General features: G+C 40.3%; 2 protein-coding genes across 4 annotated transcripts in view; one reads left to right on the forward strand and one right to left on the reverse strand.

The window, feature by feature from the left end:
- RASSF6 (Ras association domain family member 6) overlaps positions 1 to 12,849 on the reverse strand; it is a 60,989-nt gene extending 48,140 nt beyond the window's left edge. For 2 of the 3 annotated variants that reach the window (XM_027631069.1, XM_027631067.1), the window contains exons 1-2: positions 12,005 to 12,849; positions 11,514 to 11,601 (exon numbers count right to left, since the gene is read on the reverse strand). The gene's annotated coding sequence lies outside the window, so the exon portion shown is untranslated. The remainder of the gene's footprint in view (positions 1 to 11,513; positions 11,602 to 12,004) is intronic. The other variant, XM_027631068.1, reaches the window with a different exon arrangement.
- On the forward strand, positions 3,646 to 6,977 carry LOC113940020 (interleukin-8-like). The gene is made up of 4 exons (XM_027631074.1): positions 3,646 to 3,945; positions 4,695 to 4,830; positions 5,577 to 5,660; positions 6,230 to 6,977. The coding sequence occupies exons 1-4, from the start codon at positions 3,885 to 3,887 to the stop codon at positions 6,258 to 6,260; spliced, it is 312 nt and encodes a 103-aa protein (XP_027486875.1). The 5' UTR covers positions 3,646 to 3,884; the 3' UTR covers positions 6,261 to 6,977.
- Positions 12,850 to 12,855: the final 6 nt, after the last annotated feature.

A 12,855-nucleotide genomic window follows, 5' to 3' on the forward strand; every position in this document is an offset into this window, starting at 1 on the left:
AATGCAATTAAGTAATAAATGCAGCCTTCCTCTGGCAAGTAAAGCCCAGTTGCTGATGCCTAACAATTCCCTAGGTGGACTTAGTATCTTTTCTGTTAATACCAGGTAGATAGATAAAGTTTATTTTTAATACGAATTTATTGATATTTACTAATATTTTATGTTATTTCTACAATGAATACTAATGTATAATTTTCAATATTACTAGATACCTCATATTAATATTTGCAATGACTTCTCATAGTGAATTGCATCAAATGAAACATTTCGTTTAATCCACAAAAAATTTTTAAGTGAAAGCTACAAGTCAGAACTGACTGTTTTCAAACAGAGCTGAAATATATATAATAAATAAGTATGCAAGCATATGAATCTATAATTATACACTGTATTTATAAAAACATAAATTAAAAGGCAATCAGCTGAAAAGCCTGACTAAGGCTACATAACCATCTATATTTAGACACGGAAGTCTGAAAAATCCCACAAGCTGACCTAAGCCTTTCTCCTTTCCTTGCTATCACTTCCTCCCATAGCAAGTCAAACCCCGGATGCCTAGCAGATATTTTGCTTTTTACGTATCTTTCCCTAAGCTCTGCCTCACTGTAAATTTCCAGGAGTGTTTGCACAACATTGTGCCCAGCTTCTGAGCAGCAGAAGGGATTATTTCCTAGCTCCTGTATTTGTCCCCTCAGTTTTCTGCAGCTCAAGTGGAATGGCAGGCGAATAACAAGCCCTTCACAGAGCAAAGGAGGTGGTTTCAGAATGCAGAGTGAGATTTTTTTCCTTGGGGAACAAGAGTAGCTGGTAGAGAGGACACACAGGAGACAGGAGTTGACACTCGCCTTGCACAAGCTCAGCTTGCACAGGCTGAACCCTCGTTCCAGCAAAAACTTTGCCTCCTGGGCCTTTGGGTCTTGTGTGCACAACTTCTCAAGTGAGAGGTTGGAATTTGTCTAAAACAAGATAGATTCTTAATTTTTTTAGAGTAACTTTGCCAGGCCAGGAACTGGAGTATTCTTCTGGAACTGGAGCTACTCAAATCAATAAGAGACTGAGGCTCAGCTTTACCGCATCCCTAGTGATGGTCTTGGTCACTGGAGAAGACCTGAATCCCCTTGTGTGGGGTGTGCTTTACTATATACAAAGATCCCAATCAAGATCCTAAAATATGGCCTTTTGACTTTTTGTGCTCAGTAGACAAGGTGATGAGTCATGAAAAACCACTAGTTTCCATCCTGCAACATAGAGAACTCATCCTATATCCTGCCTCAGAACACAGGCAAGGGAGGTATTTACTTCCTTTTCAGCAGTTTCAGCAATCAGACTATTGCATAAGTGTTGTTTTGTTCACTGCCAGCGTGGTTTTAACAGGGTTTAGTATGGAAGGTCTCTGCTCGCAGCAGCATCAGCTCACTCGGTGACGCGATCCTTCAAAAGGAGCAGCAATTCCATTTGCACCAGTCATCCCTGATGGCTGCCAGGAAAACACGCTGCCAAAATCCAACACTGCATTTGCAGTTCCCATGGCAGAAGCCTGGATAAGATCCCGGGCAAAGTGTTGCAGGGATGTAGGGAGAACTTGGGTGAAACATGGCACTCCCAGGAATGCAGATTAGAAGAGACTGGCCTTCAGGTTTGATCTCAAGCCTCAACCTTTTCATGCCCCTATTGTCTCTTACACCCCTTCACATAATCCCAGTGAAACCGCAACATCAGCAAAAAAGTGGAGGGAGAGGAGATGCTTCAGCTCTCAGAAAACACAGTGGATTTACATTTCATTACAAACATCTTGCTATTTTAGATAGATACTCTTGGCTTGGGGGCAGGGCTAAGCATAGGTGGAGCAGGCTCTTGGTTTCACTTCTGACCTGGGGATTTCTGCAGATCCATTACTGCCACACGCAGGAAATAGCTGAGTGTGGCGGCAAGGAGGACAAGCAGTCACTGAATTCTCTTGGGGATTTGAAGGGGAATTCTCCTTTTTTTCCCTCAAGTATTGATAACATTTGAGTATGCACCAAAATTAGACAATAAGGCTGCAAATAGAAAAGTGGGACCCCTAATCGAATGTGAATTAACCTCTGTGTGTGTGCATACATGTGTGAGACACAGAGATAAGAAGCCAAAAGAAAAAAAATCAGCAAAGCCTTGTTTCAAGTAAACTGGTTAAAACTCCAACATCTACAATCTGATGCTAGTGAAACCACACATTAATATAACATAAACATCATAATACAATATAAGCAATAAAACATAAACCTTAGTTCCTGGCAAAACCCTCTTCTGTTTCACACCTTCAGAGAACTAAACGTATTTTTCAGTGAAGATCTCTAAGAGACACAGCTAAGGAAGAGCATCCTCAGGGGTCAGAATCAGAATCTTTGGTCAATGCAATACTCAGTAAGAGGTAGAAGAGACAAAGCTGCTGGATTTTATCCTGGGATGGCTGACATAGTAATGGGAAACAAATGAATTTTCATTGCAGAGTTCCTTTTATCGAGTTAATGACAAGTGTATCACAGTAAACAATAAGAAATCTTTCATTCTTACTAGAAATAAATTATAATGCTTTACCTACTAAAGATGACTGAGTTTTTATGAACTCCTCAGAGTTGGAGAGAAGTGCCTCTATCAATCCACAGATCCCAAACCCACAAAGCTGTGAGGGTGGAGATGAGAAGCAGCAGAAGTCATCATGACAGAAGCACAATGTTTTTACAGCACCAAAGCAGAACAGCTTCTTGCAATCACACACACTCCAGCTGGGTTAAAAAACCCAAATCTTAATTTAAGTAACAGATCAGCATTTGAGCCCATCTTCCCTTGGAATTGTCTCCCTCAAGAGATAATGTCTACCTGCCACAGCAAATAAAGACTCAGCATTCACACAACAATGTTCCCTAACAGAAATGTCTAACAGTGCCATAATACTCACTGTTATCTCCCTTTGCTAAGACCTAAGGCTCCTGTCACTGCAAAAACACTTCAGAAGGAAGTTATAAAAATTATCTGGACTTACATAGGAAACAAAAGCAGTTGTGTTCACCAGGTCATGCTGTTATTTTGCCTATAAAGCTTCCTCTGTTTATCATTCATTAACATGTGTGACATGAAAAGTACAGGAATGATTTTCAAATCCATTCAGGATTCAATATCTCCTTCCCACAGGCAGCTTTGAATACTGAACCCTCAGTTCCCTAACGAACATAGAGTATTAGAGATGAGTTTACTTTGTAGGATGCCACTCGAACAGGAAAAAAAAAGACAAAAATGAAACTAGTTTAAATCAAAAGAGTGTTGAGGTAAAATGCTGACCCCAGTGAAAAAAACTTTATAGTGATTTCAGCACTGCCCAGTTTCCACTCCAATGGCTTAAATCAGGGGAGTAGAAGCTGTCATCATAGATGGGGATAAGAAATTCAGTATCAAGTATAGATCTGGCATCCCTACAAAGAATAGTTTAAGGAACTAAAGAAAATAATTCAAAGTGGTAGCATAAATGTAACTAAAACCATCCTAAAGTTATCTTACTAAACAAGGGTATACATTAGTAAATGCACAAAATTCTCAAAAGTCTACCAAAACAATTGGAATGTGTGGCTACTATACACATATTTTAATAAATTAATATATCATTCTTAGCAGAATAATTCCTCGTCATCTAGGAAGGAGTTTCACAACAGTCATGTGACTCATTTTTACTGCATCTGGGAAATTCCTGTAACGCAATCTCCATGCCAGCAGAGCACACAGGCTGGGCACAAAACTGTATATAAGCGTGATGGGTCTCCCAGAGCCAGCATCAACAATCCTCCGGGACACGAGCTCACTGCTCCACAGAACCAGAGCTGAACAACCCACAGGAAAGCTCCTGTCCAACCATGAACGGCAAACTTGTGGCTGTCCTGGCTCTTCTCCTGCTTTCAGCAGCTGTGTCTCAAGGTAAGTAAAGCCTCCCAAGGACCCCGTGGCTGTAGCATTGTCCAGGCATCTACTGAGATGCTTCTTCTTGCAGAGTAATTTTCTATTTGTCTCAGTAAATTAGTTTGGGAGCTTTTCAGCACCTCTCTTCGGTCAGAAAGAGAGCCTTTGGACTGAAAAGTTACTGACACCTCATGGGAAAAATTTTAAGGATGCAACTTGCATTTGCTTTGTTTCTATGTTTCATTTGAAGGGCATGTGGCTAGAGACAGGATCTTCCAAAGTGTTCCAATACTTCTCTGCTTTCCCACACAGAGAACAGTTTATCTCATATTAGTTGCTTGGTGACCATCCTGCCTCAAGCAAGTAATATGCAGTTGGGAAAACAGAGAGCAAACTATGAAGAGAAGCATGGGCAAGCCTCCAACTAATGAACAAGTCTAAGGCTCTGTCTTCTGTAGAGTGGCCAAGTTTTTGAACCAGATATTCAAATAATGCAATTAACTATACAGTGTAGTCAAGTACAAGGAACCATAAAATATGTGGGTTCATTTTTAAAAAACGTTTTAATTTAGTTTCCAATGTGCTTGGGCATCAGTTCCTCTGAAACAAATAAGCTACTGATACTCATGCCCTGAGGATTTAGGCAGCTTGGACAAATGCAATATTTTAATTGAGAACATTGTTAGAATAGAGCAGCCTTGCTTTATGTCTGATATAGTTACGATAAGGCCACCTGTTAAACCCCAATCTGCCCTTTCTGCTCACAGGTAGGACCGTGGCAAGGATGGGAACAGAGCTCCGGTGCCAGTGCATAGCCACTCATTCCAGGTTCATCCCTCCGAAATCCATTCAGGATGTGAAGCTGACACAGAGCGGCCCCCACTGCCAGAACGTTGAAGTCATGTAAGTAGCTCTGCAAGAGGCTCCTTCCTCTTCATACACCTGCTGCTGCCACTGCTGCAGGACTTTGGGGCTTCACAAGTATGACAGTGAGCAGGCTGACCTGATTTAGTCACATTTGGTTATTATTTTGGGAGAGACAGCTTTAAGTGATACACCACATTTTTCACCGTCTCTATGACCCTGTATTCCTTAACTGATCATTGTTCATCTGTTATGGGACATATTAAATATTTCTAGTGGTAGAATATGAATTGCAAGGACTTGTCAGTTCTTAATACTCGAGGTAATGACGTAGCTTGAATCTTGCATTTATTAGGCTCAATGAGAAAAATTAACTTCCCAGACACAGATTCAGGGAAACAATGAACCTAACCTGGTCTGAATAGCACAGAGGAGGGATTAAAATGTTGACATCCTTATACTGCTGAACCACTTTTTCACCACTGGAGGTTTCAATTGTGTAAGAAACTTTTCTAATGTAAACAAATCCAAACCAATCATCTATATATATTGATAGAGATTTTTGGGAATGTGCAACCGCTTTCAGAGCAGACACACAGACTCACACAATTATGGAGGGTTCTAGTCTCTTCACTTGTGGAATATATAAAACAAAATGGCCAAATCTGACCTACAGCAGCCCAGATGAATTTAAACTATCTAATGTAAAAATGCAAGAATACATTTTGTGAGTAAAACAATCCATGTAGCAGTTTCCTGACTCTTCTTCACCCCCTGTTTTGCAGAGCTACCCTGAAGGACGGCAGAGAAGTGTGCTTGGAGCCCAATGCTCCCTGGGTACAGCGGATCATACAGGCAATTTTGGCCAAGTAAGTCCCATTCCCTCTCAATTTGGGCAGTTGAACGGTAAAACTCCCAGAAGAAAACCAATTTGTAGGATTTCTTAGTGATACTTTCTATTCCTTCTTAATCACATTTAAACAACAGGGAAACTTCCTGCTTAATTATAGAATTAGTCCTAGTTTTTCTGACCCTGCTTCAGGGTCCTTGCTCAACCTGATACATCAGTACTAAACCTCTGAGTACCAGCAACTTCATCTGCAGGGACAGAAACACTGATGAGTTCAGCTCCCTTTGAAAATGAGGCTTTAAAAAAGTCACCTTCCCCTTACTAAATTCCTGTTTCTGAGTTCATGAGGTTCTTGCTGCAAGTCAATGCAGAAGCTCAGGCTGCAGAGGTTTCCCAGTTGGGCACCAGACGCACATGCTGGGATTTCAGGAACTGCTTTTGAAACATTAACTTTATTCTCACTGTCCCTCAAGATAGCACACAGAACTGGAAAGAGACCCCCCATCCTTAACTGTTTGTGCAATGCTAAGCAGTGAAAACTGTCTTGAACACCCTCTTAAATAATCCTCTTTCCTCACCTCTTAACAGGGCTCAACAAAATTCCGACTCACCGCTCTAAGAAACACCAGGACAGAAAAAATCTGGGAACTGCTCCTGCTCCTCCACCAAGAGGAGCATCGTTCAGGCAGTGCACCATCTTCCACCTCCTGCATGCGTGTTGTAATGTTAATTATGGACGGTTCTATTTATTTAACTATTTATTTAACTGCATGTATTTAAGGAAGTCTTTCACAATGGTCAGTGTTGTGCGTGGGACAGAGTCCCTTGACACTGCAGGAAAAGTGGTTTGCTGAGGGAGACTGAGAACCCTTGGCAGCCACTTCAGCCAAACACAAGCGGTGAAGTGCAATGCACTTGCCGCACTGTTTATTTTTGCTATTGCACCAGCAAACTGATGAATCCTCCTGCTCCCCTGGAGTGCACTAGTATGTTGTGTCAACAACAGCTTCCTCAACCACAGTCAGCCTGTGGCCAGACTGTGAACTGTAACGTCAAACTTGAAAAACCTAACTACAGAACATGTAACACTGTGTTTGGTATTTATGTATTGTGATTTCCATGGTATTTATGAACGTATTTATTGAGTAGTTTCTATGCAAGAAAGAAAACTATTATAATTTATTTAACTTCTACTGGATTTTTTATTCCTACTATTAATTTCTGAAGAAATACAATCTCATTGTTCTGTACTTGATTGTATGTCTAATTAGCTACTCCATCAGCTAACGCAAAAAATTGCACTTACATACACAGAAATTGATTGTGAATGTAATTACTCCTACCAATGTATTATTAAAAGTTTTATATGAGAAATCCATTTGTTATGTTTGACGTTTTAAATTTTCATTTGCTATATTTGGAAGCAGTCTGCTTTATCTTTGTCAGTTTGATTTCTGGAACTGAAATGAAACCTTTCAGTCCATGGTACCATAATTCCCCTGTCATGGTACCTGACATTCCTGAATACACTAACAAATCCTTAGGTAGGGTAAAGGGCTCACTTTCCTCTTTTGGCTGTTCCTGATCCATGGGGAGGGGTGGGCTGCAGGCCAAGGCCCCTTCCTTAACTCCCTTGCAGACAAGAGAATTTTACCCTCAGACACCTAAGCACTGCCAGTGTACAGATCAGCCCCAGAGTTGTAAATCTCTACTACATCAAAAGGCCACCATTTAACTATCCAAATGGGAATTTGTGATCTTTACTTTGGGTACCCAAATAGCAAGCCTTTGCCCTGGTGTAACAACCGCTTCTTATTCTGATCCCTGGAATGCAGAGTGCTGAGCACACAATGCCTGCCTCTTTTAAAGATGGTCAGAAAGGGAAATGGGAACAGGAGAGAAAGGGCACAGGTTTAAAGGCTGTTACTTTAAACTAGAGTATACCTGTTTATTTGAGGGATGCACACGTTTATGTCACTGTTACCTCTGATCTAGATAGTCTTACAATAGCAGAAGGATTTTTGCCAGGTAGTTGCGGGATAGTAAAATAAGAGAGAGCTGTTTCTGGCTTTCTTCTTCTTGAAGACCCTTCTCAGTAAGATTGATGCTGATCCTCTCCTTGGCCCATGTTGTGTCCCTGCATGACAATTTTATAACCCTGAATAAAAGCACTACAAGGCCAGGAGAGCAAAGTAAGGTTAGCACCACTTTGTCTTCTGAAGTGGGTATGTTCTCTTATTGAAAATGAGATAAAGGCTGAGTTTCCCTCTTTCTGTTACCACTCTTTGGCTTAATGTAATTTTTCTTCAGGTGCCAGTAAAGTAAATAAAAAATATAACTCCTTAGGAAGCAAAATTAACTATATTTTTAAGTCAGCTGAAGTAAGAAACAACTAAAAAAAATCAGCTGCCTGTAGAGCTGGAAAAGCTTTCACAGAGTTAGCTTGTAATCTTAATGTGCAAAAAATTGCAGCATAAACCAATCCAGACAAAATCCAGAGCACAGTCATCAGCACTGAAGTCACCAGTCCTCACTTACTGGGAAATACTCTAGGTAACCTGCTGCTGTTAGAGGGAGGACTTGACTACTGCAAGTAAATAGTAAAAATAAAGTTCTCTGATAATTTGAAGAAATCTCTTCTTGTAATATGGATCAGGATTTACTAAATGTGCTGCCAGCAAGAACACAATTAGGAAAGCTGTGTTCAGACATGGTAGAACAGGTGTGGATATTGACTCAGTAATTTCTGGAGGGTTTGTTCTCCTTTTTGGGGACTGAAAGTAAGAGAAAATTCCGTCATCCAAACTGCTTTTTGTCTTCATGGTCTATCTTACATGATCTGAATAGAAAGTAGCAAAGTACCTGTTTTCTGATCCAACTGACTATAAGAAAGCTGAACCACTAAGGTTCTTTACACAAACTTGTTCCTTTCTGCTCACCCCTTAAGAGTTTTCAATACAGCAAACCAGGATGAAGGCTCTCGTTAGGAACTGCATGACTCCTCTAGATACACCGTGTTCTATAATCCCACCTACCTGGTCAGACTAGGGGGAAAGCTCAAGAAAAGGAGGGTGCAGCACTGGTTACTTCAGCGATTAGGGCACTCCAGCTCTAAACAATGTGCCCTGTGGCCCTTCAGTTATCAGACCATGCAGAAGCCCCAGGGGAAAACGGCACCCTCTGGAACCACACAGACTATGCCGTAAGTGTCTCTGTGTGTGTACATCTGCACGTCTGTGTAACATACCAAGAAGCTGAGCAGGCAGTGATTAAGAGCCAGAACACTTGCAACACAATGGAGAGACAGACCCTGGGATTTCACTGCAGTTAACTAAATGTCCTTGTTCATCTCCTCCTTCTCCCAATCTCATGAAAGTTTCTGCTCCCCTTGGCCACTTCATTTAGCATCTAAGTTGTATTTCTGCAAGACTCTCAGAAGGCCATTCCACTTTACAGCTGCCATGTGTATTCATCCCCTTCCTTTCATCTCACTACACTCCTCACAATGAAAAGTAGCAGAGGTGTTTACATGTCCCTTCTCTCCTCAGCTATTCTCTTGGTCCCTTATTTAACCTTCCTTCCAAACCACTTTTATTTCCTTCTTTCACCAACAAGTTTGGTTGGGGGGCAAGAGGAGAGTGGCAAGTACCAACCAACCAAGCAATGTCATTTCCTTATCCTCAAACTCCCCCTCCCATGCTTGGTTGCTGGAGTTCTGCTCTTGTATCAAAAGTATTTTCAATCACAAACTGTAATTTGTTCCCTTGAACTTCAGTGTTACTGTTCTTGTAATACTGTAAGTATATTTCTCTCAAAAGTATAAATGCTGCAAACTATAGATGAAGTCATTGGAAGAAATACTGGAAAGTCCCTGAAAAAATACTTCTAACTCTTAGAAGAATAGAGAATGCAAACTTTAGTTTGTTGGCCTCAACCTCTCTGTTGGTGCAGAATATTGACTAATATAAACATCCTGCTCCTGTATAAGGTAACAGATGCATGACCCATGCTGTATTTGCTTTTGATTATCGATTGCTTCCCATTCTAAAATGATTGCATTTCTTTTGTTCTTATCACATAATAATGTTCCTGGGAAAATCCCAGGAAAGTTACACATAACACTGCCCTGATATTGCAGACTTGCTCCAAGCGTCGCATTTATTCCTGTTTATAACAGGATATTATGAGTGACTCCACAGGAAATGGACCCTTTGGAAATTATACAAACTGCCATGGAAATTCTGGGGTCAGCAAATAGGTATAGTGTTTCTGTGTGCCAAAGCGAAACGAGTTTTGCCACCTGTAGAAATAAGCCTGAGATAACTGTGGTTGCAAACTATAATTAAAATTGATTTTTAATATTACCTGCAGTTAAATTATTTTTAATAATAACCATTGGTGCCAGTCAGTGCACAGATGACTTCACAATCCCTGTGGATTTCTAGGGAGGGAGATTCTCAGTGTGGAAGAATCCAGAAGATTACAGGTATAACTAAGCTTACTGAAACTGTTTTCTCTGCCCTTTCACGAAACAGGCAGCAGTGTGACATCTCTCTATAACCTTCTGCAGGCAGATTTCAACACAGCTATGCTGAATAACTTAGTACCATTAAACAAATACCATTTATTTTAGCAAGTACCAACCTTTGATAGGTCCAGCTATCTTATTCTATCAAAGTTCAAATTCATGAGGAGCACGATAATTTTGTTTTGAAAAAAAGCTTTGTACTCAGTTTGCCAGATCCCACCTGTGTGTATCTCCATGGACTCAGCCAAGGACTCTAGCAGAAGGATAAAGTCCATGTTGGCAACTCCAGTACTAGTGTGTTGATTTCTCCTACTCCTTACTGAAAGACAGGTGAACTGGGGAAAATCTAATCTTTTTATCTTTTACAGAAAACTTTTTCATACATAGACACATAAAAATCTGTGGAAGTAAAAGGTCATTAGGCAAGCAGCTTCTTTTGAGGGCCTATTTGGACCCAGTTAATCGACTTACCTCCTGATGAGCCTTCAGTTTTTGAGAAGGAGAGTTAAGCAGCTTTTCTGACTCAGCTAACACAAAATGCCAGAATTCCAAAACCAATTTTTAAGCACTGAACTAACATTCACATTGAACTCCTCAGAGCTTCTACTTTTTCCTTGAAACTATTTTCCGGAATGATGAAAGCTTTATAGCTCATTAGAGGAACAAATGAATAAGTCCACCCCCTTAGCCCAGCTCTTTTATTAAAGATATATATTGTATACTTGCACAGAAATAAGGAGTCTTCAAAAATACTGACGATTCTTCTTCTCCTCTTCTGTTTTCAAGACCACACTTTTTTCAAGTTTGCAAGCAGACAGGAGAATCAGAATTGAACCCAAAATGTCAATAAAATGTCAGAAGCTTGAAACATTAATCGCTTCTATGTGAAGTGTGTGCTAAAGCATTTAGTGAAAGGTTTCATGAACAGTGAGACTGGACATGATAGTGAGAGCCTGGATTACATGTGTTTCTTTTTACTTGAAGCAGAACTTCTTGAAGGAATAAGAATGTATGAGAATGACCCACTGTGTGTGGGCGAAACACAAGCACAGACAAAACAATTACACTGCAGTTAAAAGGGAAGGTTTTCTAACTGAAAGTCAGTAACTAATTAAGAGTTTGTCCATGCAGGTGTCAGATCTTCGTGAGAGGGGCTTTGTCACCCAGCACAAATAGTGAAAAGCAAGTGACTTGTCAAAACATCTGATGCTCTGAAAGCTTTGTGTTTGACCTATCAATAACCAATAAAAGAATGCAGAGCCACCTGGCTGGTACGTGGCTGAGCCAGACAGCACCACCAGCAGACCAGTCATCAAGCCAATAAAAATGTGTTTGCTGACTTACTGAATTCCCGCTGTCAAAATTCTATCAGCTCCTCATTTTCTGCTTTCTTCTGTTTGGAACTTCATCTCTGACAGCAACGACCGTCATACTGCAAAAGAGAAGCAATTTACGTAGGCATTGCTTACCTTGAACACAAGTTTAATAAAAACAGCCAAAGAAAACAGGTTTTGCTGTAGCTGGTTCATACTGAACACTGCAGCTTCATCCACTCCTCCTAACACAAAAAACACCCCAACTGGTTTTTGCATAGTCAAATCTTTGCCCAAAGTCAGCAGGAGACTCCATTGACTAAGGAACATGGGAAAGAGCTGTCAATCCACCCGCACACATCTGACCTGTTGGTAGGTTACATCCTACGGTCATTTCCCTGCTAAAAAATTCTCACAATATTATTCCTGCTTGGAGGAAAGGATGAAGGAGAGCATGTAATGTCTTCTGATACTAAAATGACTATTAAAAGAAAGAATAAGAAGAGAATGCATGAGAAGCACCCTGAAGAATTTGTTTCAAATGGCGTGTACTAGGAACACAAGCCAGGGCCACCCAGATGGAAAGTGTGCTTGATGGAACAGCACTCCCCTAAAAAATGAGGATTTGAACAAAACAAAAAACTTCATTAGAATACATATGATTTTGCAAATTCAAGTATATATGCAGATACTAATGGTAAACTTTATCTAAATTAAACAACTCTTAGCTCACAGCAGAACAGTATTTGGAGAAAAGTGAAATGCATTTTTCAGTCAATGTCCTGATCATATTTATTTTATGGGAATTTTGTAATGTTTAGCAGAAAACCAAAGGTAAAAATGAGAATTAAAATGGAATCAAACGTTCCTCTTTTCATGAGCTTATTTTCTAGAGAAAGCCTCTAGTATGTTTAGTCTCCTACCACCTCAACATACTCCTGATGGGCATTCACAAGCAACTTTAGGAAAGAAAAAATGCTGTGCTCATGTTAGCTGCCATCACTTTTAAAACGATGTCTTGACATATTCCTGTACCTTGTGTGTTTTGAGGCAACATGAAGTCCCACAAGTTGAAAATTTAAAAAAAGGAGGGAAACCAACAGAGAAACACAAGATAATGGGGGCTGTAACCATCCACTCTGTCCTCACTGGTGATCACATTCATCAAAAATGTTATCGATGGGTTTCCTCCAAACACCTCCTTCCCTAAACACATCCTGAAACAAGATGAAAGGACATGTGGCACTCTCACTGTTTTGTGTGTTCACTGTGAATTGAGCAAACTTATCACTGTCATTTTGCCTTCCTTTCAACAAAGAACAGGCATTTTTGTTGCCAGGAACAATGGAGTTCATTTTACCACAGACTCCAAA

Source organism: Corapipo altera, unplaced genomic scaffold (genome assembly GCF_003945725.1).
Source record: "Corapipo altera isolate COAL_440 unplaced genomic scaffold, ASM394572v1 61517, whole genome shotgun sequence".
Classification (NCBI taxonomy): Eukaryota; Metazoa; Chordata; class Aves; order Passeriformes; family Pipridae; genus Corapipo; species Corapipo altera.

What these genes read in the sequence shown, in the direction of transcription:
- LOC113940020 (XM_027631074.1), top strand. Translation starts at nt 3,885, where the DNA reads ATGAACGGCAAACTTGTGGCTGTCCTGGCTCTTCTCCTGCTTTCAGCA. An exon ending in TGCCAGAACGTTGAAGTCAT is followed by an intron (nt 4,831 to 5,576) that starts GTAAGTAGCTCT and finishes CCTGTTTTGCAG; the next exon opens with AGCTACCCTGAAGGACGGCA. An exon ending in ATACAGGCAATTTTGGCCAA is followed by an intron (nt 5,661 to 6,229) that starts GTAAGTCCCATT and finishes ACCTCTTAACAG; the next exon opens with GGCTCAACAAAATTCCGACT.